Source organism: Rhinoderma darwinii, chromosome 1 (assembly GCF_050947455.1).
Source record: "Rhinoderma darwinii isolate aRhiDar2 chromosome 1, aRhiDar2.hap1, whole genome shotgun sequence".
In the NCBI taxonomy this organism is placed as follows: Eukaryota; Metazoa; Chordata; class Amphibia; order Anura; family Rhinodermatidae; genus Rhinoderma; species Rhinoderma darwinii.
The window spans coordinates 592,785,222-592,799,477 of record NC_134687.1 but is presented as its reverse complement, the minus strand read 5'-3'; the positions used below and the strand labels follow the sequence as shown (position 1 = coordinate 592,799,477).

Genomic DNA, 14,256 nt, shown 5'->3' with positions numbered 1-14,256 from the left:
AAACATATAATTAAAAAAAGACAATTAGGGCTTGTCCACATACAACGCAATTGCTGCAGAAAATTTCTGCATCAATTCCGTTGAAAAATGCAAACATTCCGATGCGGCAAAAACGCACCATTTCCTGCGTTTTTTACAGCAGAAAATTGTGCGTAAATTCATGCGTTTTTACTAATGCAAGAAGATGGTGACCTCTCTGGAAAACGCAGAAATTCTGTCCACATTCCGCAGCAAGAATTGACATGATGCGGTCCGAAAAATCCACACCGCAGGTCAATTTCAGCCCGGAATTTTTATGCAGCGTGTGGAGATTTGTAAGATCCCAACCACTATGTTGCTACTGTATTCTGCTGCGATTTCTCCGCCTGCAATTCCGGAAGAAAAAAACCGCAGCAATTCCGCAGCATGTGGACGAGACCTTAGGGTATGTTCACACGGAGTGTTTTCAGGCATATTTTGGGACAATTACGCCTCGAAAAATAACTGAAAAAATGGAAGCAGAACGCCTCCAAACATCTGCCGATTGATTTCAATAGGAAATACGGCGTTCTGTTCCGACGGGGCGTTTTTTTTACGCCTCGTTTTCCAAAAACGGCACGTAAAAAGACGCCCGCGAAAAATTAGTGCATGTCACTTCTTGGGACGTTTTTGGAGCAGTTTTTCATTTACTCTACAGAAAAACCAGCTCCAAAAAAAGTCTGTAAAAAATGCAGCGAAAATCGCAAGTGGCTTAAAAAACTTCTGAAAATCAGGAGCTGTTTTCCCTTGAAGCTCAGTATTTTCAGGCGTTTTTTTTTTTTAGTAAAGGTGCGCACATACCCTTACACTTTTATGGAAATGCATTAAAAATCTTGAATCATTCCCTCCCCACTGTGATGGTAGAACTCCACAGATGTTCCGTCCAATGGTCACATGCTTGCTGGATGTGACTTCACCCACACCTGTTTACATGCAACTGTGGGGTTACAGTGGGGGACATTTAAAAATAATTTTTTAAGAAGTTCTCAAATGGTAATTGCAGCCTTTTTAATAAATACGCACATTTGGCAGATGACCCAAATAACACCATGTAATCGGTTTCTGTTACAATTTATTGTCTTGATTCTCTCAATATACAGTTTTGTTAGAATCTTTTACATTTAAAAAAGGATAAAACGAGTCCCGCAATCAGGACCTAATGAAGAAAGCCTTTTTTTCCGTATCAATTATGTTGATGATGTAGGTTTTCACTCCAAGTAATTTAAATGCTTTGTACATAACACAAAAAGTACCCTTCACACACGCACGCATACACACACATACGTGCACACGTACACTATATTTCCCCAGATTTTCACAGAAAACCTGGAACGGTCTACCAAAATATTACATGTATCTGCCCAGAGCGAATTACAGCTGCAGTCCCACTGAACCCAAAAGCACGCAATTTAAGTGGCTGCTGAATAAGTCTTCCTGCTGGAATGTGCACGATAAGATCTATGATTTTAAAAAGTCAAACCAAAAGCTTCAAACAAAAGAAAAAAAACAAACATTTAAGAACGGTCTGACAAATAACCACACAGGCCAGGTTCTTCAACAGCATTCGGCGATCACTTGAACCTTGATAGTTTTCTCCAGAGTGAAGAGCAGATTATTTTGTGATTTCTGGAGCCACAGAAGTGAAACTGTAGCTTTAAAAAAAAAAAAACAAAAATAAAACATGAAGGGATAGGTTAAAAGAAAAAAAAAAAAAAAAAGAAGAATAAATACTTCTTATAAGAAGCAATTTGTGTAAAACCTCAAATTAAACTTGACATAACCGGTGAGCGTCAAAGAAAGCATCGAATTTCACTAAATAAAAACATACAAATGGACAAAAAAAAACAAAAAAAAACAGCTGACATAACTTAGTGGCTGCTAGAGGGTCTTTTGATGCATTGCACATTGAGAGAAAGGGTTAACGACAGACTGCCACCTCTTCTCGGGCCTCTTCACTAGCTCCACAAGCCAGCATAGTTTCCGTGGAGACCAGTTGGCAGAGGGCCGCCTGCCACAAAAAGTTTGGTTCCGGACGAGTCGTAGCAGTGGGTGTAAACAGCATTGGGGCAGCAGTCGATATCCGAGAAGTAATTCCTCCACATGTCATTATGATTCTGAGGAGACAAGAAAAAAACAAAAACAACAACTTTTATTTTGAATAAGGAGGACTTTCTAAATCCTCGTGTGACTGTCAGTTAAATTCAAAACATGGAAGTCCAAATTACTACACTCCCATATGATACCTTTTGTTTGGGGCAATACTCACTCCAAAAACATTCCTTGGATACTTTACAAAAGGTCTAAAATTGTGGGCGCAGCAGCCCATCTGGATGTTTTCATTTATTACATGGCTGGCCAGCTTAAATATTTATGAAGCTGGGTATTAAGGGGGAATATGCCTAACTCTGAACATCACCTTGTCCACTACCACAAGGGATGCAGACCTTATGGCTGGTGTTGGAAAGTCCTGCTTTTTTCCCACGGGCTTTGCTTCCTATATATAAGCAAGAACCTTATTGGTCACAGGAGTGGCACAAGTCTCCTTCATGGTCCAATCCCATTATTACTCATTTACAGGATATGACGAGTTTTGGCAGACCCATGGGGTTATAAGCCTGAAATCACCATAGGACACCAACTCATTAAAATCTTTTGAGTAACTTGAGGAAATGTATGCCATGTACCCCATACTACATTTTATAAATACTAACAACTGAGACATGCCTTGGGAAGTCAGGTTCCAGACAGAGAGAGACATTTTCCATAAGTTCAGGATCACACACAGTTTTGATACAGTTTTTTTGCTCAGTTTTTTGAGCCAAAGTCAGAAGTTAATCCAAGAAGGCGACAAGGTATAAAGAAAAGACTGATGCTTCTCCTTTGTGTGTCAACTCCTGCGTTTGCCACAAAAACTGCAACACCAGCAGCCAATACTATTTAATGCAATTATTTATCATCCACCAAAGCTCTCTTAGCACTTTTAGAATAGAGGCAAATCAAAGCCATTAACACAGCAGAATCCCTTTAAGTTACCTCGTTTCTCCGTACTCACCAGCCAGCCTTTACCAGTCGTCAGTTTGAGGATCTCTCCTTTGGATTTTGAACCATTTAAATAGCTAGTGGAATCATCCAAAAACCTCTGCGCCCGGATGTCATAAAACAAGAGGGAGCCCTGACCGGTCCCCACAGTGATCATATGTTCATAGAAGCTCACAGAACGGATACCTGAGCAGAAATACACACAATTGATTACAAGGAACGGTGTTATCACCATGTGCACCAGTCATGCAGTACATAAAGAAATAGATTTCCTTACAGAAGGGCATTGTGTGGTTAATATGTGGGTTGGATTGAAGAGGGGAATTAGGACCCCCCCCCACACTCATGGTTTGTATGTAACCAGAGTCTAAAATATCCTCTTATTAAAAGGGAAATTGTATTAATCAGTAAAGCAGATTCCCAATGTGTTCCATTAAGTCTCCTACCTGTTCTTTTTCTTGAAGCTTCTATCACTAGATATCAGACACCACACTTGGGCAGTTGCATAGCAACAGACTGAATCAGGCAACGGTGACACACTTTCTCTACTTGGGTCACTAGAACTTCCTGTGTTATGTAAATACACGGACTGTTCCACACAGGCTCTTCACTGGGGGGGGGGGGGGGTGTGATGGGGAATAGACAAACAACCAGTTACTGCTGATCAGACAGATGTGTTATAATGATAAAGACCACAGTTCGGCCACCCTGCACCTAAAATTATATTCCCTTATTTTATTTAGGAGAATATTGAGAGAACGATAGAGGTTACTGGCTCCACCTGTTCATGTGATGCTGTGCAGAGGCATCATGGGAATTGATGGCACAGAAAGTTGTATATCCCCTAGAGGTCTTTTTTAATAACTGTGCTGATAGCCAAGCAGTATAGATGGCTGCTTAGCAACAACACTGGATCTGAACAGTCTTGTCTAGTTACAAAGGTTAAAAAAAAATACACAGGTCCTTCAAGTTTAACCTCTCTCAAACAGCACACCAATGCCATTTGTCAGTAAGCAAACATCTAGCCCTTTTTTAACCCACTAGTGACCACCCATAGGTGTTTATACAGCGGTCCCCAACAGGCTTTATTATGATGCAGTAGCCTTTTCACTGTGCTGCATCAGAATAAAATAGCAACGCTGGGAGTAGTGATCGCTCCCTGCTCTCCGATACCAGAAGATGCGGAGGGCTTGGAGCAGACCTGCTCGAGGGGGCGAAATTGAAATTAGCATCGAACCCTCTCTCACCCCATTGGAACACCTGCGATGCGAATGCAGGGTGCCGATGGTTTTTATGCCAGTTGTGGGCCTAACAAAGGCCCCCAGGTTTGCCTTTAGTGAACACCTGTTAGGCCAAAAAATGCCTGTTCGGTTAAAAAAAAAGTTACACACATTTAGTATTGCTGCGTCCGTAACGACCCCAACTACAAAACAATTACGTTATTTAACCAGCACAGTAAACGTCGTACAAAATAAAATAAAAGTGCCAGAATTGCTGCTCTCTATTCATCCAGCCTTAAAAAAATTTTTTATTAAAAAGTGATCAAAAAGTCGTACGTACTCCAAAATAATGCCACAAAAAATAAGCCCTCATACAGCTAGGTCAGCAGAAAAATAAGAACTGTATGGCTCTTAAAATATGGCGACACAAACAAATAATTTGGCAATAAAAGGGTTTTTACTGTGTATAAGTAGTAAAACATTTAAAAAAACAAAAGCTATATCAATTTGGTACCGTCGCAATTGTAACGACCCGCTGAATAAAGTTATGTTATTTATACCACACGGTAAATGGCACAAATTGAAAATGCAAAAAAGCATGGTAAAATTTTTTTCCTATTGCTGCCCAAAAAAAAAAAAGTTAATAAAAAAGTTAATCAATTTATATGTACCCCAAAATGGTGGATTTAAAAAAAATACAACTTGTCCTGCAAAAACCTTTTTTTTACTATACTAACCCAGTAGGTAATTTACAGACTCACCACTGCCTTGCTCCCTGCAGTACACAGACCTGGCGTTCTCTGGCGGCTGCCGTGGATCAAGGAAAGACACATGTGCCTGTGATCCCACAGCATAGACTGACCACTCCAGACCATAGGCAAGACAGACATTCTCTCTGCAATAAGGTAACTTGGTCGACAGCAGCTGCATGCAATAAGAAAATAAGACCGTAAACCAGATGTAAAATAATCAAGTTCTCCTTATTGTGCTGTTCCTGTAACTACAAATGCACAAACATACAATAATGTAGAATAGTGCTGTCCAGTGTTATAACAAGGATTCCAGCCCAGATCATTATACGCCATGGACACCTATAACCTGGCAAAAAATATTTTTACATTTGTTAGTGGCCACCTGGGAGTTTAAAAAAACAAAAAAAGTTGCACTAAGTTTCCATTCCTTTATTCATTTTTAAACCCCCTGATATTCAGTTGGCAACTGGCTCCTAGTTTCAGACTTCTCATGCAGTGGTTGTTCATCCTATGCTGTGTGTCAGGGCTGTGTCCAGGATGCTGCTTCTTTCACCAGCTTTCATGAATCAGCACAGCTTTCTCTACACGGGTAGCCTAGCCTGTGTGGTTCACTCCCTCTCTACAGTCGGATACAGTTCAGCCTGTTTCATCTGCCCTCCCTGAACACTTGGCAGATCAGAGTGTGGAGAGGTGGGAAAGCATCCATGTACAACCTCCTCATTACTGCTGCTATCCACTGAGACAACAGTGTGCTGTCAAATTTATGCCAGAACTTGCAAGACAACCAGCTAAAGGAGTTACAGACTACAGCAGCAAAAAGCTAGGAAACGTTTAATAAAAGACTATTTAGGAAGTTTCTTAATTTTGCACTTAGGAAGCAAAATGAAGGCTAAAAAAAAAAATTCAGAGCTAAAGGAGTAGGATCAATTGTTCGGATAGAAAGCTCAAGATCCCCTGCTTCCTTTCACATAACCAGTTACATGAAACTACAACTAGGTGGAGCTCCCTACATACATCTATAAAGCTCCCATTAAACGCAACGATACATTCATCACCTTAAATGGACCTTTTATTCCGACTAGAACACAGATTAAATTTCTGTAACCCCAATACCTTGGCTAAAGTGTATTCTGCTGTCCACAAGTGGAAGTAACCATCCAGGGACACTGCTCCCAGCTCCTGCAAAAAACAAAATGATTTAAAATAACGCAAGGTGGACAAACTGATCTGTGATACGGAGATATCCAACCAATAAACCCAATGTCAGGGTTTATTAAAGAGACGGTCACGGCAAACCCCCCCCCCCCCATACTACAGCAATTCGTAAATAGCTTAGAAGACACGTATTCATATTCTGCAACTCGTATTTTTCTACCCTGCATGCTGATGCATAGAGAGGACTAGAAAGCTCAGTAATATAATGGAGGGGACTACTAAGACTCATCAGCTTTCAGCGCACGGCCTGTTTGCAGGCTTACACAGCTGGAAAATGCAAGAGAGTAGGAAGAAAAAAATAAAAATAAAATGGAGATCTGGAATCCATGTCTTTTCAAACACTTTGAAAATTGTATTAAAAATAAATAAATAAGTAATTTAAAAAAAATATCGGTGTTTGGTGCAACTTTCTAATTCCTTTTTATTAAAAAATAGTTTACTCCTGTATCCTGAAAAAGAGCAGCTGTAACCTGTATCTTGCAGGTCAGCAGGACTGTCTGATTACAGGTGGATCCACGCAGGACCCTCTGATGCTGAACCAATCACATCTAAGTTATGAACTTAGATGTGATTGGTAAGGCCCCATGCACACGTCCATAGATTTAATCCATCGTAAATACGGATCTGTTGTAATTTATAGTAATCCGTAAATCATTCCCATATATGGAAGGGTGTCCGTAAATATGGCCCATAGTGCATCCGTGTTTACTGATCCACAAAAAAACAGGAGGAATCTTTGGTAATCCCCTGGCGTCGCTTAGCAACGCTTCCGTAATTATGGACAGCTACGGATGCACATCCGTAGAAGTCCAATTACGGAAACACCCACAGACTTCTAGGGGGAGTCCGTGCGGTAATAACGGAAAAAAAGAGACATGTTCTATCATTTCTACGGCACGGACACTCCTCCGTAAAAATATGGAAAGGTGTCCGTAGCCCATAGAAATGAATGGGTCCGTAATTACTGATGAAAAATACGGTCGTGTGAATGGGGCCTAAGTCCCCATGTACACGAACGTGTTTTTGCGTCCGCAGTTCATCCACAAAACTGCGGATGAATTGCGGACCCATTTCTATGGGCCCATGGTTTCCACAGTCCGTGCATTGGCCAGAAGGCCGGACCGCAAAAATATAGGACAAGTCATTTTACAGGCCGCATTTGCGGATGGCCCGCTGATGACTCTGTGGCAGTCGGTGTCATAATCACGGGTCGTGCACACGGCTACGGTCGTTTGATTGGGGCCTAACAGCTCGAAACAGTGTCAGTGACATGAAGGACCCGCTGTCACTGAACTAGTCAGTCCCGCTGACCCGCCAGATACAGGTTTCAGCGCTAGATACAGCTAATCTGTACACAGTAAGTATTAGCCCTCCGATCGCCTTTGCAGCCACCGGCAACACAGCGATCACGTTGCTGGGGTGCCGGTGGCTATAAACTCTTCACATACTGCAATCTCTATTGAACGCAGCATGTGAGGGGTTAGTCGGTCGGATCGGAGGCTAGCTCCGGTCCTGGCCGATACCTCAGGGTGCCAGCTGTAACATACAGCTGTCACCCGGCGGTGATGTCGCTGGCTCAGCTCCTGAGCCAGCTTCATCTCCATCACGTACAGTAACGTGAAAATGCGGTAAGACACCAGTTTTAATGACGTTACTGTACGTGATTCGGCGGGAAGGGGTTAATTGAAAAACTAATAATTAACCCCTTAGTGACCACTAATACGCCTTTTAACGTGCTTCACTACTGGGCTTTAGGCTAGGCTGACGCCTTTTCACGTCAGCCTAGTCTAAGTCCTGCACGGGTCTCCCGTGCAGGCAGGAGCCGGGGCTCTGCTGTCTGATGACAGCTGAGCTCCTGCTCCAACGCCCGCGATCGAAGTTTACTTCGATCGCGGCCGTTTAACCCGGTAAAAATCCCGCCGTCAATAGCGACCGCGGCATTTAACTTTGTTTACAGAGGGAGTGCGCTCCCTCTGTCACCCATCGGCGGCCCGCTAATGCAATCGCGGGTCTCCGATGGGGTGTCAAGGCAGCCGGGGGACTGATAAAAGCCCCCAGGTCTGCCCTGGACATATGCCTGTTAGGACGCGCCGGAGGCACGTCCTAACAGATTGCCTGTCAGATTTACACTGACAGGCAATAATGCTCTGGTATACGAAGTATACCAGAGCATTATAGCAGCGATCGGAACATCGCACAGTAAAGTCCCCTAGTGGGACTAATAAAATCAGTCATCAAAGTGAAATAAAGATTATTAATAAAAAGTACAGTAAAAAAATAAATAAAACCATTTTTTTCCATAAAAAGTGGTTTTATTTAGTAAAAGTGTAAAAAAAAAAAAAAAGTACACATATGTGGTATCGCCGCGACCGTAATGACTCCATTAATAAAGTTAATATGTAATTTAAACCGCAAAGTGAACACCGTAAAAAAAAAAAACGCCAAAAACTATGGCGAAATTGCAATTTTTCTCCATTGCCCCCCAAAAAAGTCATAATAAAAATGAATCAATAAGTCCCATGTACCCCAAAACAGTACCATTCAAAACTACGTCTTGTCCCGCAGAAAACAAGCCCAAAAAATCACTACATTGATGGAAAAATAAAAAAATTACGGCTCTTGGAAAGCGACGATGCAAAAACAAATAATTTTAGTTCAAAAGTGTTTTATTGTGCAAAAGTCGTAAAACATAAAAAAACCTCCACATGTGGTATCGCCGTGATCGTACCGACCCATAGAATAAAGGTAACATGTTAATTACGTCGCACAATGAACGGCGTCAATTTAAAAACGCATAGAACAATGGCGGAATTTCAGTTTTTTTTTTTTATAATCCCCCCCAAAAAGGTTAATAAAAGTTAATATAAAAATTATATGTACCCAAAAATGGTGCCATTAAAAAGCACAACTAATCCCGCAAAAAACAAGTCCTCATACAGCTATGTAGACGAAAAAATAAAAACGTTATAGCTCTTTGAATGCGACTACAGAAAAACGAATAAAATAGCTTGGTCATTAAGGCCTAAAATGGGCTGGTCACTAAGGGGTTAAAATGTTTGACACTTAAATCCAATGTGCATAATAATTTGGAACACTGTAGTTAGCATTTTGACCCCACAGTTTGTTTGCTAAATTTATTTGAATTCGCGTGTGAAGATTAAAATCTACTTTTTTTCTGAAATAACAGACATTTGACATTTTTACAAGGCATAAAGGAGAAAAAGCACCCCTACATTTGTAAAGCAATTTCTCCCGATTACAGCAATACCCCATATGTGGTAATACACTGCTGTTTGGACCGACAGCAGGTCTCAGAAGAGAAAGCGCGTCATTTGGATTTTGGAGCGCGGATTTTGTTGGAATAGTTTTCAGTGCCATGTTGCGTTTGCAATGCACTGGTCCGGAATCCCCCCAAAAGTGACCCCATTTTGGAAAATACGCCCCTCAAGGAATTTTTTCTAGGGGTGTGATCACTTTTTTTTTTAACCCCATAGTTTTTTTGCAGAATCTTGTGGCTTTCTGGTGTGAAAAAGAACATTTACATTTTTTTCCACAAATGCTTCATTTATAGGACATTTGTCAGACACAGAGCATGCAAGTGAAGAAAAGCACCTTAACGTTTATTAGCCCATTTGTACCGAGTTCAGAGATACCCGCAAAGTGGTCCAAATATGTTGTGTGGACACATGGCAGCTCCTGGAAGTGAAGGAGCAGCCTTAGATTTTCAGGACCCAAGTTTTGTATGATTGGTTCAACAGCCCCATTTGATCGTTGAAGAGACTGAGCCCCCAGAATGATGGAAACTCCCCAGAAATGACCCCATTTCAAATACTACACCCCTCAAGGAATTTATCTAGGGGTGTGATCACTTCTTTGACCGCACAATTTTTTTGCAGAATCTTGTGGAAATCTGGCGTGAACAAAATTAATATTAATTAATAAAATTAATAAAATTAATATAAATTAATAAAATAATTTTTTTTCACAAATGCTTCATTTATAGGGCAGATTGTTCAGAGCATGCAAGAGAAGAAATAGCCTAATAAATGAGGGGCTTTTCTTCAGAGTTTAGAAATATCCCCAAATTGGCCCTAATCTGCTGTCGCTGGACATATGGCAAAGCCAGAAAGTATTGGAACACCACAAGGATTTTGAGGTCTTATTTTCCTTGGATGATTTTTGGGCACATGTCATTTTTGCATAGGCCTAAAAAAATTGTGCATTCACCACACGGTATTACAAATCCTAGGTATTCATCTAGGGCTATAATGAGTATTTTTAGTTTTGTTATGGGGGGGGGGGGGTGTTAAATTTTTAAATGGTGAAAAGGTTATGGTAAGGGGCTATAATTGTATATGAAAGGGACGATAATTATAATTGATAAATATTTGTTATAGGCCTGGATGTAGACAGGCAGTGACGTGGTGGTGGGTGTTGCACCACACACAGGTACAAGGGAGCAGGTGGCGTCACAAATGGATGTTATCATCAACACATCCCCATGCTGCAGGGGTTGACTGAAGGGTTTTTGGGAGCAATCATTGGTTTTTGCAGACAGTCCCACACGCCACGGTTTTTTGCTCCGCCAGGCATTTGAACTTGTGTACCAGTTGTCTATATACAAGTGGTACCCCTGATTAAACAGTGGGTGCAGGAGGTCCCAGACAATCTTCCCAGTTGTGGTCAGGAAGGGTGGACAGTTTGGGGGCTCAATCTGACGGTCCCTTCCCTCATATATTCTAAAAGTATGTGTGTAGCCCGACTCCGACTCACAACTTATATATCTTGATGCCATACCTGGCACGTTTGTTGGGCAAATACTGCCTGAACTTCACCCTTCCCTTGAAATGCACCAGGGACTAGTCAATAGCAATTTCTCTTCCAGGGCTATAGGACGATGAAAATGTTTGGGCTAAATGGGAAATAAGGGGGTCTTATAGAGTCTATCGAAATTGGGGTCATGGGGGGGGGGGGGCACAGGGAGTTATCATTAAGATGTAAGAATTTTTGGATTGCCTCAAAACCAGCCCTGGGCATTGTGGTGCGGTATAAGGGGCAGTGGAACAACATATCAGACTAGCAGACAGACCAATCAGAGCGATCTCCAACAATAGACCGCTTCGATTGGTCCCTTGTAGTCTGCCCGGACATCAGGGCAGACAGACACTAAATTTAACCGCCGCTGCGGTGTTGCGCCGGTTAACTTATAAAGTGCAGACTTAACTGCACGTCAAGGTGCGCGAAGTAACTGCACATCTTGACGTGCATTAACGGCAGGGTGCGGGAAGGGTAGAGTAGGGACCCACTTTAAAGAGGTCACCGTGAAGTGGCAAGTGGGCTTATACAGTTTGATCAAAATGTTAACGAAGAACCTCACGTTCATGTTTATTAATTAGGCCTAGCGAATCAGATCAACATATATATTGTGGATTGTGCGGTCCATGTCTAGTTTCTCACAATGCTGAGAGATATGCTCGCTATACAGTATAATGCCCACCATAGCTACCCCCACAGTATAATGCTCCCATAGCTGCCCCCACACAGTATAATGCCCCCCATAGCTGCCCCCACAGTATAATGCAACCCTATAGCTGCCATCATATCAGACGGCCCCCCTCCCATAGAAAATAATAAAACATGCTGTAAGACTTGGTACAGGCAGGAGCGATGACGTCACTACATCGCGCCTGCCTGCGCTGAGCCGCTCACGGCACAGTGAATGCTGAAGCAAGGGGCTGTCAGCTCCTTGCTCCAGCATTGAATACAACAGTATCTGCATCCCTCGAGTCCGTGACGCGATCAGAGGGGGGGTCCCCCTTCTCATTTTCCCCTTGAATGCTGTGGCTTTCAAGGGATTGGGAGATTTCTCTGATCTACGCTTTAAGGGATTGTCCACACGCAACGGATTTGCTACAGAAAATTTCCGCATCAACTAGTAGACAATCCGCTGCGGAAAATCCACACCATTTTATGTGTTTTTTACTGCAGAAGATAGTGTGGATTTTAGCTGTGTTTTTTTTTTTTTTCAATGGCTGTGGGATGGTGATATTTCTTCTTCTTGTGGGGACATTCCCACTCCCGGTAAGAAATTCTGCAGCGTATCCGAAGAAAATTACGCAGTACATCCGAAAACGCAGGAAATCAGTCCACTTTCCACAGCAATAATTGACATGCTGCGGAACTAAAATTACTCACCGCAGGTGAATTTCTGGACTGAATTTTTCCGCAGCGTGTGGATGACCTTGTCAATTTTTTATGGCTTGTCTCTTTAAAAGTCAGAAAATACCTTTTGGGAAATTGATTATTTCATTTATTTTTTCTACAATATACGTTTCCACTGCAACTGGAAATTCACAGCAGCCGCAGTTACATGGGAAATCAGTCCTATTATAGTGACTATTGTCACGGTCATGGCTGTGCTGGGTCTAGTAAGATGCAGTAGCAGCCTACTACGGGCGTTCTGGCGATCATGTTACCGGTCACATGACCAGTCGGACCAATAGGAAACGTCGCTGCCTAGTCTATACATAGAACTCATTAAGCGTCGTGTGTAAAAAAAAAAATATATATATATATATATATATTTATTACACACACCCTACCGTTCAAAAGTTTAGGGTCACTTACAAATTTCCTTATTTTTGCAAGAAAAGCAGTTTTCTTCAATGAAGATAACATTAAATTAATCAGAAATACACTCTATACATTATTAATGTGCTAAATGACTATTCTAGCTGCAAATGTCTGGTTTTTAATGCAATATCTACATAGGTGTATAGAGGCCCATTTCCAGCAACCATCACTCCAGTGTTCTAATGGTACATTGTGTTTGCTAACTGTGTTAGAAGGCTAATGGATGATTAGAAAACACCTGAAAACCCTTGTGCAATTATGTTAGCACCGCTGTAAACAGTTTTGCTGTTTAGAGGAGCTATAAAACGGACCTTCCTTTGAGCTAGTTGAGAATCTGGAGCATTACATTTGTGGGTTCGATTAAACTCTCAAAATGGCTAGAAAAATAGAGCTTTCATCTGAAACTCAACAGTCTATTCCTGTTCTTAGAAATGATGCGAGAAATTGCCAAGAAACTGAAGATTTCCTACAACGGTGTGTACTACTCCCTTCAGAGGACAGCACAAACAGGCTCTAACCAGAGTAGAAAGAGAAGTGGGAGGCCCCGCTGCACAACTGAGCAACAAGACAAGTACATTAGAGTCTCTAGTTTGAGAAATAGACGCCTCACAGGTCCTCAACTGGCAGCTTCATTAAATAGTACCCGCAAAATGCCAGTGTCAACGTCTACAGTGAAGAGGCGACTCCGGGATGCTGGCCTTCAGGGCAGAGTGGCAAAGAAAAAGCCATATCTGAGACTGGCTAATAAAAGGAAAAGATTAATATGGGCAAAAGCACACAGACATTGGACAGAGGAAGATTGGAAAAAAGTGTTATGAACAGACGAATCGAAGTTTGAGGTGTTTGGATCACACAGAAGAACATTTGTGAGACGCAGAACAACTGAAAAGATGCTGGAAGAGTGGCTGACGCCATCTGTCAAGCATGGTGGAGGTAATGTGATGGTCTGGGGTTGCTTTGGTGCTGGTAAAGTGGGAGATTTGTACAAGGTAAAAGGGATTTTGAATAAGGAAGGCTATCACTCCATTTTGCAACGCCATGCCATACCCTGTGGACAGCGCTTGATTGGAGCCAATATCATCCTACAACAGGACAATGACCCAAAGCGCACCTCCAAATTATGCAAGAACTATTTAGGGAAGAAGCAGGCAGCTGTTATTCTATCTGTAATGGAGTGGCCAGCGCAGTCACCAGATCTCAACCCCATAGAGCTGTTGTGGGAGCAGCATGACCGTATGGTACGCAAGAAGTGCCCATCATGCCAATCCAACTTGTGGGAGGGGCTTCTGGAAGCATGGGGTGAAATTTCTCCCGATTACCTCAGCAAATTAACAGCTAGAATGCCAAAGGTCTGCAATGCTGTAATTGCTGCAAATGGA

The 14,256-nt window shown here is 42.0% G+C and overlaps 1 protein-coding gene across 1 annotated transcript in view; it reads right to left on the bottom strand.

Annotated features, from left to right (window-relative positions):
* Positions 1-1,073: 1,073 nt before the first annotated feature.
* Positions 1,074-14,256, bottom strand: part of DCAF12 (DDB1 and CUL4 associated factor 12) — a 29,394-nt gene continuing 16,211 nt past the window's right edge. Inside the window, exons 6-9 of the mRNA XM_075840216.1 lie at positions 6,143-6,208; positions 5,039-5,201; positions 3,071-3,243; positions 1,074-2,132 (exon numbers count right to left, since the gene is read on the bottom strand). Of these exons, the coding sequence (XP_075696331.1) occupies positions 1,974-2,132; positions 3,071-3,243; positions 5,039-5,201; positions 6,143-6,208 (561 nt within the window). The 3' untranslated portion in view covers positions 1,074-1,973. The remainder of the gene's footprint in view (positions 2,133-3,070; positions 3,244-5,038; positions 5,202-6,142; positions 6,209-14,256) is intronic.